Source organism: Haliotis rubra, unplaced genomic scaffold (assembly GCF_003918875.1).
Source record: "Haliotis rubra isolate DU_JTF1 unplaced genomic scaffold, ASM391887v1 Scf1369, whole genome shotgun sequence".
Lineage (NCBI taxonomy): Eukaryota > Metazoa > Mollusca > Gastropoda > Lepetellida > Haliotidae > Haliotis > Haliotis rubra.
Window position 1 is genome coordinate 159,356 of NW_025765302.1, and position 13,299 is coordinate 172,654.

General features: G+C 39.6%; 1 protein-coding gene across 1 annotated transcript; it reads left to right on the forward strand.

The window, feature by feature from the left end:
• Positions 1-230: 230 nt before the first annotated feature.
• LOC124268177 (sodium- and chloride-dependent betaine transporter-like) lies at positions 231-12,728 on the forward strand. The gene is made up of 10 exons (XM_046703201.1): positions 231-382; positions 552-686; positions 1,261-1,364; positions 2,969-3,093; positions 3,562-3,674; positions 4,503-4,631; positions 6,767-6,866; positions 7,138-7,238; positions 10,792-10,962; positions 11,448-12,728. The coding sequence occupies exons 1-10, from the start codon at positions 296-298 to the stop codon at positions 11,526-11,528; spliced, it is 1,146 nt and encodes a 381-aa protein (XP_046559157.1). The 5' UTR covers positions 231-295; the 3' UTR covers positions 11,529-12,728.
• The last annotated feature ends 571 nt before the right edge of the window (positions 12,729-13,299 follow it).

Sequence of the window (13,299 nt, forward strand, 5' to 3'; positions counted from 1 at the left end):
TGTTTGATGTCAGTACATGTGAAATTACAGTTTCTTTCAAAACGCAGCAACTTTCATTGCGCAAAGTCATTGCAAAATTAACGTTATGACATCGCTTCAAGTGTTGAATGGATATGCTTTATTGTTCAGTTCAAATTATAATTTCCATGCCCGGTTATCCTCTGTCCGAGTCACTTCTCGAATATCGCCTTGTATCTCAAACTGTTTTCATTATTTTTTGTACCCTTACTTTACCTCTATTTTGAACAGGCTAAAGGTCTTACAGATTAGCGACGGTCTGGAACATCTCGGTAGTATGAGGTGGCCTCTGGTTGGTTGTCTCGCTATCACCTACATCGTAGTGTTCTTTTGTCTCCTTTGGGGGATCAAGGTGTCAGGAAAGGTAAAGCCAATCATAGAAAGGGCGTTATTTATAGAGCTTTGAGCTGTCAACACCTTTGGGGCAACTGTAGTGACCATGGTCTTGCGGTCTGTATGAGCCTTGCATTGTCTCTACATACATATGCTACTAGTATCAACTTGAGTTTCATTATGTGTTTCCATGGCAACAGGTGGTGTACTTCACAGTTTGTGCTCCTTACATCCTCATCACTATTTTCCTGATCCGGGGCTGTCTACTTCCGGGTTCGGCTGACGGAATATATTACTACATGTACCCGAATTTTGAGAAGCTGGTGGATCCCAAGGTGAAGAAAATCAGAGATGAAAGACTTCATTGATAGCGGAATGACTGTCGTCTATTTTCTATCATTTATATAGCCATATTATCATTGGTTTGAACATGGAAGGGAGTTAACGGTTGACGATTATGCGGCTTCACCCTTTTATATGATCTCAATATCAAATGTTAGGAAGACCTTGTCCTTTAACTGATCGCAGTTCCGTTGAAATGATGCTTTTTATTATCCCATAATGCCCTCACTGAAAAAAATTGTTTCACAAAAAAATGCATGTTTATGATCATGGAGAATTTCCTGGATTTCATCTTCTTTTTATTCTTTGATACAACGTTTTGGGGTTGATGATGTTTTACCTGCTGATGGGGCCGGAACAGGCCCCGAAACGTTGCATCAAAGAATAATGAGAAGACGAAATCCAGGAAATTCTTTATGTTCATCAAATACCATCTTCTAAAATGCAATCAAGGATGTGATGCATGCTTATGTCAGATATTCTTTTCTACTTGATTTTAATTGCTGTTTTCCAGTTTTTCTATACTTAAATGCAGTTGTTATAATTCAGTTTCGAGTCAATTTGCAGATTTGGATTGAAGCTTGTAATTATGCATTGTCCGCACCAGGAATTGCGTTTGGATGTCTTCCAACAATGGCAGGACACAACAAACTTAACAACAATTGCTTAAGGTGAGAAACCCATGTTAGAAAACTGGTATCAAACATGCGTGTGAGATCTATATTCAAGTCAGTGGCTACTCTTTGGTGATGATATAAGGTTTGATTATGGCGGACTTCTTTCCTGATTAGACCGCCTCCATGGTGTAGTGGTTAGAGCGTCCGCCCGGAGAGCGGAAGGTCGCGGGTTCGATCCCCGACAGCGTCATACCAAAAGAAGTTAAAATATGGTACTTGTTGGTCCCTGCCTGGCGCTCGGCATTAATGGGTACAAGGACTGGTCGGCTCGGAGTCAGTTTAATGTGTCTGAGTGGGGTATTCATGCTCAGTGGGCTAGCACTATAAAACCAGCTTCAGTCTTGGCTAGTACAAGCAGCCGCACATACACATACACACGCATGCACGTCGGCATATGAGCGAAATATTCTCGAGCACGACGTAAAACCCAATTTTACCTCACCTCTTTCCTGATTAAGATTGGTTGATACGTCATCCGTTCCAAACACATGTATACCTACCCCATATTTTCGCGGCTGTAACGCAAAGACACCTAGAATAAATGTTGATATCAGCCACTGTGCAGTAACGTTAACTGAATTCAGTTGATAGGATTTCAATTTCCAGCACTATTCCCCGTAATGGGACAAATGTGAAAGATGTTTATTTGTAAGGTAATTAAAATTGTTCAAGTTGAAGAAAAAAAGAAGTCCGTTAAAGCTTTGTTTATAAATGTTAAATGTTGTTAAATGTGAAATTGATATCGCTCCGTGCTTTCTTTACCGGTTAACCCTGCAGAATCTCTGTTCTCACTGAATGACAGGGAAGAATGTGGACACTTTCGTTCATGTAAAGATGGCCAGAACGGGTTGCGTTATTATACGGTTATTGGTTGTGAATATGAGCATTTGAAGAGGATGAACTTATGAAACAACGTCATGAGGTTAAACTGTATCGGGTTGTCAGTATTCTTCAGAAAGTCATACTTTCCTTTTTGAATACATTGTGTCTCATATCGTGACAAGTAAGCCTCGTTAGATTCAAATTCGTTATCAAGTATTAAAACTGTTAGTGACAGATCAAACTCTTGACGTAATGAAGGAAATTAACCCCGCACCTTTGCTCCACTCCTGCCATCGACTGTCAACAATGACAATGTCAGATAGCACCAAGATGCAAAACAAAGAAACAGGGGTGTTTTACTCCAGCAGATATGACATGAATTGCCATCTACAAAGTGACCAAAAATTGAAGGCGTCATTACAATATCTTGAGACAAGGAGATATAAACAAGTTGGCCCATGAGTCAGTGCTTCGTGGGGGATCGTTTGATCCCTGAAGTAAGATTGACAAATCAAAAAGTGCACCCGGCCTGCTGATTGGCCAAAATCGACGCATTTTTGGCGCATGGGTCATTTTTGATTGACAGACTGGATCGGTCTATTGGCCCGTGAGTCACGAACTTCAGTTTAAATAATAATGGCACATTAAGAGGGAAACTTCCTCCTCCGGACCCCCCCAAAACAATAATGTAGTGAGGGTGTTCATGCTTCATCCACTGTATAAGATTTGGTTTGACTAAGAGGGTAAAATGTTGTAATGTAACGTTTTTCTTGTAGGGACGCGTTGGTCCTAGTTACCGCTGTTGCATTGACAACTATGTACATGGGGTTTGCCTTCTTTGCCATCATGGGTCACGTTGCTCACCTGCGTGGTGTGACTGTAGATTCGTTCCAATATTCAGGTATTTCCTTCATTTATGCACGCCAGTCATATTATTCATTAATGTTTGCTAAATATGTTCTGATCAATACCACTGTGTCAACATGTATATACCAGTTACACTTAAAACATTTAAATTTAGATCGCTCCTCCTCCTTGTTTTCTTCCTGATAAACTGTACGATCAGCTACTTAAGTTGTGCCCGAAAATCTCTTCGTTTGTTAAGTTTTTGCTGAAAAATTCACCCCAGAGAGTGAAAGTAGGGAAATTTGTTTTATGTGTAAACACCAGCACTAATTAAACGGATGTAACAGTTTCAAATATTTGGCTTTACAAATCAGTCTTGAGCGGACAATCACACCGAAGATAATTAATAAGCCATCACGCACCTGGTTCGTATATGTCTATCAGTATCAGTACAAGCCACACAGGATTATTGTATGAATATCAACGTTTTCTATTTGATGAATATGTTGTTTTATTTGTCCAGGATACAACCTTGGGTTCATCACATATCCAGAAGCTGTGGCTTCACTCCCCTTGCCTCAGTTGTGGTCTGTCTTGACCTTCTTGAATTTGCTAACACTGGGACTCGACTCTCTGGTAAGGTATAACTTCCGAATTACGATAAAACCGCTTTTTGACCAACAGGCTAAGCTCATAAAATCAGCCAAATGCATCAGAAAAAGAGTTCTCCTGTAATCTCATATTCATTACCCAAGTTGAACCAGCACATGGCGACAACGTGGTAAAAAACGGGCAATCGATAAGACCCTGTCCGATGCAAATTATGTTAAATTGACAAAACAATCCTGTTTCGCTCATTTGTGCCACGTCCATTTTTATTTTCACTAATGCCGATATGACTTCATCAGAAAACACACTGATGTTGGTAATAACTGTTAATTCGGATTGAAAAACACGTTAACAAAACGGTACAATCATAATACAAACACCACATGAACAAAATTTTCATTTAGTTTTGAAAGGTGGCGTTTCTTTTGCGGTTCAGTATATATTGAGTTGACAAAACAATCCTGTTTCGCTCAGTTTTTGCCATTCTTGTATAGTTGGGTATGAAATGGACAGTAGTCCAAACCTGTTCGGATAATAATATAGCGTGATAGTTGTCAGAAATTTCATCAAGGCCGACAATGTTTTATTCCAAACGCGTCCATAACATTCAAAGCACACAAGTGTAGGAGTTTGAAAAGGTTCCCATTTTGATCTTTCTTTAAACAATAAATCTCAAAGGCCTTAGACGGATGTATGTATGATATTTACATTCCTCATAAGACATTGATATAAAGCGACAACTGCATATATCAATACATAAAAGTTGTTGTAGTAAGAATATTATATATGAGAAATATTACATATATGTATCAGACTGAAACGCGGTTTATATATTGCAGTACCGTTTCTTTACAGTTACCATGCTTTGAGATCGCGGTAACGGCATTGTCAGATCAGTTTCCAAGCCTGTCTCGCCGACGTTGGGTGATCATCCTCATGGTCCTGGTACCATGCTTTCTCCTTGGTCTACTCTACATGGCACAGGTGAATGAACTGTACCCAGATACTTACAGCTTTCCCTATCCCCAACATATTCGACATTATGACAAACATTGGAAGTTTAATAATATGACAGAACAAGCATTGTCACTAGGGTGAGATAATCTCCCGCCGCATATTATCAAACCAAACTCAAAAAGTAATGACAGTGAAGGTTGTAGTTTAAGATGAAGTTAAATGTCAACAAAAACATGACCAGTCAACCTATCTTGATATCTTGCTCCGTAGTTGTTCAAACACACAAATATTGTCAAGAATCACTTTGACTTTGACATGAATGTCATGGTGTATGAAAAATGCAAAAATATTAATAAAGAAATTGCTTATCATAAACACTGAAGAGAAGTCTTGAAAGTCTGTGAAGAAAATCCAGTGAACCGTTCTTGAGATATCTTGCTGACAATCCTAACATGCAGGTTAACATGCTGACGTTTTCAAAATGTCACCGTGACCTTGAGAATTAAGTGAAGGACACCACAATCGACTGGGCCTTGCACCTTCCCTAGATGAAGCTTGGTGTCGAATATGAAGAATATGCGGTGACCAGATCTTCAGGTATCTCGCTGACATGCTTAACATGCAGGTGAACATGCTGAAATCTTCAAAGTGTCGCAGTGACCTTGACAGTGACGGGAAGGTCACCAAATCAACTGGGCCCTGTGCCTTCCCGAGATGAGTGAGTGAGTGAGTTAATATTTAACGTCACATCGGCAATATATCAGCCATATCGTGACGAAAACAATTTATACAATAAAAAGTGAACTTCCCAAGATGAAGCTTGGTGATGAATAGGAAGAAAACCCAGTCACCGGTTCTTCAGGTATCTTGCTGACAAATTTAACATTGAGCTGAACATGCTGAAATCTTCAAAGTGTTGCTGTGACCTTGAAAATTATGTGAAGGTCACCTAAATCGACCGGGCCCTGCGTCTGCCCTAGGTAAAGCTTGGTGTCGCATATGAAGGGAATCCAGTGAACGGTGTTTGAGATATCTTGCTGATTAGGGTAAAATGTTAGTCCCCTTGTGACCTTGAAATGAAGGTCAAGGTCACCAAACATAACTGGGACCTTTCTCATACTGTGGTGGATCTAGGTACTTAAATCTGAAAAAGAATCTAGTCTACGCCTCTTAAGATATTCCAATTCGTATGGACGGACGGAGCCTAATATTATATCCCCCTCTTCGCGCGGCATAACTAAGAGGCTAGTGGCTTCCGAGTGACATACATGAAAGTGCAGACACATGCAATAATTCATGATATCTAACTTTCCTAATAATAAAAGCGAAAACCCCATGACCATAAAAATTTCTTATAAAATCAGAATCAATTGTACAACACACTCATCAATGCTACAGTTGTATGATGGTCATATATAAAAAATGGAATCTGGGACACCTACCCTGTCTGTTCCAGTCATAATACTGAGGTCTGAATGCTGTAACTTGTAACTTCTGAGCAAGAGTTGCGAACTGTAAATACAAAAGGCGGCAGCCTGGTTAAATAAGGATAAGGATGAGCGTGGTTCTGGTGACGTATACCTTGCAATAGTCTCGATGAAGGTGCTATGAAACCAGGCTGCAAAGGCTGTAGCTGTTGGAATATTGCTCAACAAAAAGGAGGGCTGATAGTTGATAAGTTGAATTCATGCTTTTGGCCAAACAGCCTTGTGTCGAATAACGATGAAGGTGCTATGAAAAAATTCTAACCACCCGTTCTCGGAGTTTTCTATAGCAGATATGTGGCGTGTCACCTAGCAGTGATGGCCGCCATTCGGTAGTGATTGCTGCAGTCAGAGTCGAAGCGTTAGCGCCGCAGATCCCGGGAACCAGGCTGCAAAGGCTGCAGCTGTTGGAATGTTGCTCAACAGAAAGGAAGGCTGATAGTTGAAATGTTTAAATCATGCTTTTGGCCAAACAGCCTTGTGGAGAGTTTGTTGTCACTCCGAATAACGACCTTTGCAAAGAATAGAGAAGTGCATGTGTTTTTGTCTCTTTCCAATAGCATGTGTTACTGAAGGCCAATTCTAACCCGGACCTTCCCAGGTCGACAAATGCAGAACGGACAGAAGCGACAAGCTGTAAAACGTAAAATCAAGAATGTTGAAACTCTTTTTTGACAGGGTGGAATGTACATGCTTACACTGGTGGACTGGTATGCGTTCTTCCCCTCCATAGCAGTTTTTGCCATGTTGGAATGCTTTGTTGTCAGCTGGATCTATGGTAACTAGAAACGAACATCAATTAAAATGAAAACATACGTAAAAATAACTTTAAACGATAGTATTGTCCAAGGCGCCAAATGAATAAAGAGCGTGGCCCTGACTTTTTGAGCTACCTGTTACAAACGGGATTTGGCTTTGAGCAAATTCTTTTTGACGATTGACAGTATGTGTTGTGGTTCTCTATATATATCGTAAGAAGTCTACTTTATGTACACTGCTGGTATGGTAGTACCGTGAGATAACCACAAGGAGTCGACTATTTGTTTTAGGCACACACAGACTGCAGAGGGTCATTAGATTAATGTGCGGGAAGACTGTCCCGAGGGTCATGACCTTCAGCCTGAAATTCATCTGCCCCGGACTCCTCCTGGTAAGTGGCAGTGGTCCATGTTGGTGCGTCCATGTCCATGTCGGTGGGTTCGTATATTGCATTCATGCAACATGTCCATAAGAAAGAGAGTTTTATGGATGTCAACTTCTTTATTAATAGGAACACAATGTTTCGGAGTATATCCTTACTCCTTCATCAGGTGAATGAATGGTATGGGAGAGTGAATAAGTGAGTTAAAAATTTAAGTCACATCGGCAATATTTCAGCCATATCGTGACTAAATAAAGTTATAGATTTATAATTATTAAAAGTAAATTAGAAACACCTTTCAACGAAGGACAGTAAAACAACTAGACTATCACAGATAAACATTTAAACTAGTAATTAATTCTAAAACAGTTTCACCACAGAAGACGATACAAAAATACAAACAGGCTGTAAGATCGCCAACAACTGAAGGTAGATCACCACACTAGGGAGCATGTGGACTTACATTACCTTTGCTACCTGCATGGACCCTAGTTGCGTTTACACCATCCCTTCAGTTGCCGTACTTTAAAATTTAAAAAGTATAAAAAGTCTGGTAAATATAAATTTACTTGGAAAGTTTTGGGACTTACGTACACCCACAGGAGGGCAATAATTTTACGAGACTTCAACCCTCTGTGAGGGTACAGCCACCAACAATGTAAGTTGATAATAATGCCAATAATGAAATATATATCTATATACAAAACATATCAATCACAATATATTAATTAGTTCAATTTCCTTTAAGAAGTCAATAATTAAAAGGTAATTAACAATATAACAGATCCTTTTTCAACGATTAAATGATAATTTACATTAAAAAGATCCTTCACTGTTTAACATTGAAATATTTGTCCTTTGTGAAGGAAAAATCAATACAGTGAAGCAGGACATGCTTGTCCGTGATCCTCACATCACAAGGGATGCAAAATGGAGGATCCTCACCTTTTAATAAATATTCGTGTGTATATCTAGTACGGCCAATGAGACATCGTCGCATAATGACCTCGTCAAATCTGGACTGACAAACCAAGTAGGTATAAGCAATATAGGGCATTATTTCATGCAATTTACTAATACCTACATGTACCTGGGTGTCCCACTTCTACATCACATAACGAATGTACGATCTAATGCTAGCTTTGTAATCAGAGTATTGTCACAGATGTGTTGAGTACTGCCTTGGCAGCAAGATGGCTCATTGTGTTCCCATCAATGCCAACGTGGCTGGGTAACCAAATCCAATTTATCTGTTGGTTTAAGATATGTCTCTTGGGGACACAGTGCTGATAGTTGAAATTCTTGTACTAATAACTGTATTTCATTTAAATTCCCGCTGATTCCTCTGCAATTCCACTGGATCAGAGTTTTGGAGCCATTCATGGAGGCTCAACTAAGGTTCTAGAATGTGTGGAATAGCCACTCTCATTTACAGGATGTTATGGAGTGACGTCCATATCAAGCGGTTCGAATGGATTGTGAACCGATACAGGGGCTTCCAAAGAATGGAGGGCCTCTAAATGCTTTAGCGTTTTTCCAGTTGAACGGTCTCACTTTCCTGGTCTGATGTAGGCACAGATCGTAGTTCTGATAGATCCTCAGTCTGAGAAGCAAGCTGATGAGGTTTTTTGGACAGTTTGGTATGAGACATACTTATCAAGTGTGACCTGTATATCTGTCACCCAGGATATTGCTGTCAGACATGAAACATATTGCTGTGAAACTTCAGAAGGACAAGATGAAGAAACTGCTGCAGAATAAGAAGCGGTTGTTTGTGTCTGTATTGGAATTATTGTTTTGTCTTCTGCAAAAGAGATATTGTTAGTATACTTTAGTTTGAGTATTTTCGACTGATGTTCAAAATTGGGTCAGGATTTGGATGATGCTAAATGTCTATTCACAGTTGGCACACTTGATTTTATTAGTGCACTCTGAGCTCTCGTGAGCCCCACTGCAACGGACACAGATAGAGACATGATTGCAAGACTTGGGACCATGACCAAATTTTTGGGCAATTAAAACACCGAAGTAGGTTTTAAATAGAAACGTCCATACCGATGTTAAAGTAACCAGCCTTAATTTATTTTGGAAGAATGGAGAGGGCAAAGGTGAAAAGGTAGGTATTTGTTTTGATAATATTGTTCTCCTGATTTCTGATGAAGCGTTTCACAGAGGTAACACCTTGACTTGTTACAGAAGCAGAAATGCCATCTTCTGTCATGTCAGACAGACATTTAGCTACATAAATTCAATGATTTGTGCACCGAGACAACAGCCTTGGTATTAACAAACTGCTTTAGACCCAGCAAGTTAACAGACTGCTGTCTTCGTGCATATTCAACAAGCAATGAACCACATCGAAGATGAGTTACATTCTACACTTCTCCGCAGACACTTTGTATGCCCTTGGAGACAGCAAAAGGATTGCGTTTCAATGGATTACCATCAGCAGAAGATATAACAAAAAACGTTGGCCAAGATTTAGCAACATCTGGAGAAACATCTTCATCAGAAGGTCAAAGCTTCTACATGCGTTTTTTAGTTTTCCAAGAACCAGAGTTTTGGTTTTGAGACATGGCGTCCGAATAGTATTCAACACCCTCGTTCCCCACCCGCCATCGAGTGTCAACATGGACGATGTTGCATAGGTAACCAACTACAACACCAGGTTTACAGAGGTGTTATACTCCGGCAAATACAACATGAATTGCCATAATTGTCTACCAAAAAAGAACTGCCAAGCTGGTTTGCCCATAACAGGTATGTAGAGACATACGGAATTCAGATGTTGGCATTACCAGATTGGGTGGGTGAAGAGCTATTAGCGTTACCCAGCACCCACCACGAGGACTTTGCTCTTCAAGGGTGCCGAATGAATGGTATGCGGCACAGAGCATATATATGTGCATGTAAGAATAACAAAGGTAAAAAAAGAACGAAGATGCCTTCTAAACAATGGACGTGTGGTTTGCAAAGGACAAATGGAAGCCAAAACCTAACAGTTAATTACGGTGAAGTGTTTGTATTTTGGTTACAGCCATACAAAATTTCTGTATCGGTATGACGAAAGTAGCAGTGCAGCATGACCTTGCTGGAATATATGTGTCAGCAGTTTGACGTGTGCATGGAGGTATATGATTGCAATGGTATAGCTATGTATGTATAGATGATTAAGATGCCAATGATATATAATTGACAACAGTGTAACATGCCATTGTCTTGGATGTTTACGATTTTAGGTTTAGTGATAGACAAGGATGTAGTGTTATCAAAATATGAAATAAGATCGGGGCAACACATCATTCAAACCCATCCTAGGTTTCTGGCGTACCCAAGGGAGGCAACTACACAGCCACTGGTGGCATCATCCACGTTATGTATCTCACTTCCAGATCACCTGACTCTCCCCTCCCCCCTCATGACATTCACACATACACAGAAACATGCAATTGTCAACTACATTGGTTGAGTTGCATATAGTCCCTTTAGTCATCATGACAATGTACACAATACACGGTGTGCCCACAATTGTTCTTTCATCCCGGAATCATCATTCTTACAGATCATCTTCTGCTTCTCCCTGTACTCTTACCGACCCCCTAACTATGGTGACTACATCTACCCTACCTGGGCCACGGGACTTGGATGGATGATATCCTTTGGTTCAATCTTTCCTTTGCCTGTTGTCTTCATCTGGACGGTGTACAAAACAGAGGGAAATTCAATCAGAGAGGTAACGTCATTGGGCGCTGTGCATATGCAAGAACGTGTTTCCCACTGTTACATGACTAGCTTATCTTTACTTCATGTGAAAGGGATTCACATCAAACGGGGTCTCTGCCAATTTCCCCATCCTCCTGGCAAATATCTACGGTCAATTCTCCTGGCAAATTGCAATCCCATTTCCGCAATTTGAACATTCGTGTGATAGTATAAAAGAGATAATTATATAATCAGCTATAGGTATGATTCCGTCGTATTTTGTTTTTTACTTATTATCATATGCTGCTTTTGGAAAATCATAGAACAAAATGTTAGTATAATTCTAATCATGTAATCAGTGGGTAGATATAATAGACGAATAATGAAATTCTAATTCGAATCTTGGATATAAATGTACAAAATGTATGTTCTGTTAAATCCAGCTGTATGAATGTTATATTATCTACTGTCGTAATGGAAAAAAATATATTGCCATTCTTTTCTTTTTGTTTGTAGAAATTAAAGAAGTCGCTGGAACCTAACATTCACTGGGGATTATCTTCGTCGCCTGAAAACACCATGCAATTAATGTTCTAGATTCAACACATTTATACTCCTTTCATATTACACGGGGAATATCATAGTTTGGTGGTTTCATGTGAACACTTGCTGAAAACGATGGATTTACGTAGTTGCCACATCATGAAAGGACTCAAACACCATCTCCTCATCTTCACATTTTGTTTATATTTATAAGTCCCCCTCTTTAATCTAACGTATATGTTTAGTAACCAGTAACAACACTCAACAACTCAATTTGCACTGCTAATGGAACCTTTACTTTAAATAGTGATAGCTTATTTAGTGGTCAAACAGCATCATGTAGACTCTGTATATTGTACGACGGCAAGAGCACGGGAGGTACATGTATGAAAGGCCCAGTCGTTCAAGCTGCTGCTACAGAGTTCAGTCCACAGGCGTTGCATGATCTGATTATTGGGTTATCTGCACCATGGGTGTGATGCTTTGTCTCACCAAATGGAGGAACGTCTGTGACATGCATCAATTCTTGTTGCCCCTCGTATGATATTGGATCAGTGCAACCAATATTCCAACATGGACATGTTACATCAGAGCAATCAATCTTCCAACATGGACATGTTACATCAGTGCAACAAATATTCCAACATGGATATGTTGCACCAGAGCAATCAATATACCAACTTGGACATGTTACATCAGAGCAATCAATATTCCAACTTGGACATGTTTCATCAGAGCAACCAATATTCCAACATGGATATGTTACATCAGAGCAATCAATATTCTAACTTGGACATGTTTCATCAGAGGGACCAATATTCCAACTTGGACATGTTACATGAGAGCAACCAATATTCCAACTTGGACATGTTACATCAGAGGGACCAATATTCCAACTTGGACATGTTACATCAGAGCAACAAATATTCCAACATGGACATGTTACATCAGTGCAAGCGATATTCCAACACGGATTTGTTGCATCAGTGCATGGATTATTCCAACATGGACATGTTGCATCAAGGAAACCCCTATTTTTGGTTTTGTGAAGCAGACATGAACAACGACACTCGCGCAAAATACAGACTTGTGTACTGAGGCCTAATGGTACCAACTCGCTACTTTAAATCATTTTAAACTGACATTATAATTATTTGTATATTGCTCCAAATCCCGATGTTTTTTCATTCGCTTCGAGGAGTTTGTTTCTTGTGTGTTACCACCATACACTCTACTAAAGGCACGTCCTTTTAAGATTTTATGTGTTAAATTCTTATTAATTCTTCAGCGTTTAAACATTCACACACTTTAATTGTAAATATGACTACTAAGTCATTATCGGTAAGTTTTAAGGGGATACGAAGGTGATTTTACCTTATTCCTGACCCTGAAAGCAAGACGTCCTGTGTCAAGAAGATCATGTGAACACTCAAAGGATATCTTTAAAGTTTGGAAACACTATGACTCATATTTAAGACACATTTAATATTCGGCTTATCACTAACTCTCGTTTTCTATCAAATACTTCAGAATATTTATAGAATGTTTGTAATATTATATTTTCACGGGTTAGAGTTGATCTTCAGTAACTTAAGTGCTTGTCGGAAGACGCGACTAACGGGATCGATGCTCATGCTGTTAATCGCTGGTTTGACTGGTCCAGATTCGATTAATTTTAGACCGCCGGAATATTGTTGAATGCAGCGTAAAAAAAACCTCTTTCGCTCACTTTATTTCGAACATCCTCGGGTACATCGAAAACTGTGCCCAATGGTGACATGAAGGGCTGTCTTTCTCTCCCTAACAGCAGATGCATAATACTGGT

What these genes read in the sequence shown, in the direction of transcription:
- LOC124268177 (XM_046703201.1), top strand. Translation starts at nt 296, where the DNA reads ATGAGGTGGCCTCTGGTTGGTTGTCTCGCTATCACCTACATCGTAGTG. An exon ending in GGATCAAGGTGTCAGGAAAG is followed by an intron (nt 383 to 551) that starts GTAAAGCCAATC and finishes CCATGGCAACAG; the next exon opens with GTGGTGTACTTCACAGTTTG. An exon ending in TCTGCCCCGGACTCCTCCTG is followed by an intron (nt 7,239 to 10,791) that starts GTAAGTGGCAGT and finishes TCATTCTTACAG; the next exon opens with ATCATCTTCTGCTTCTCCCT.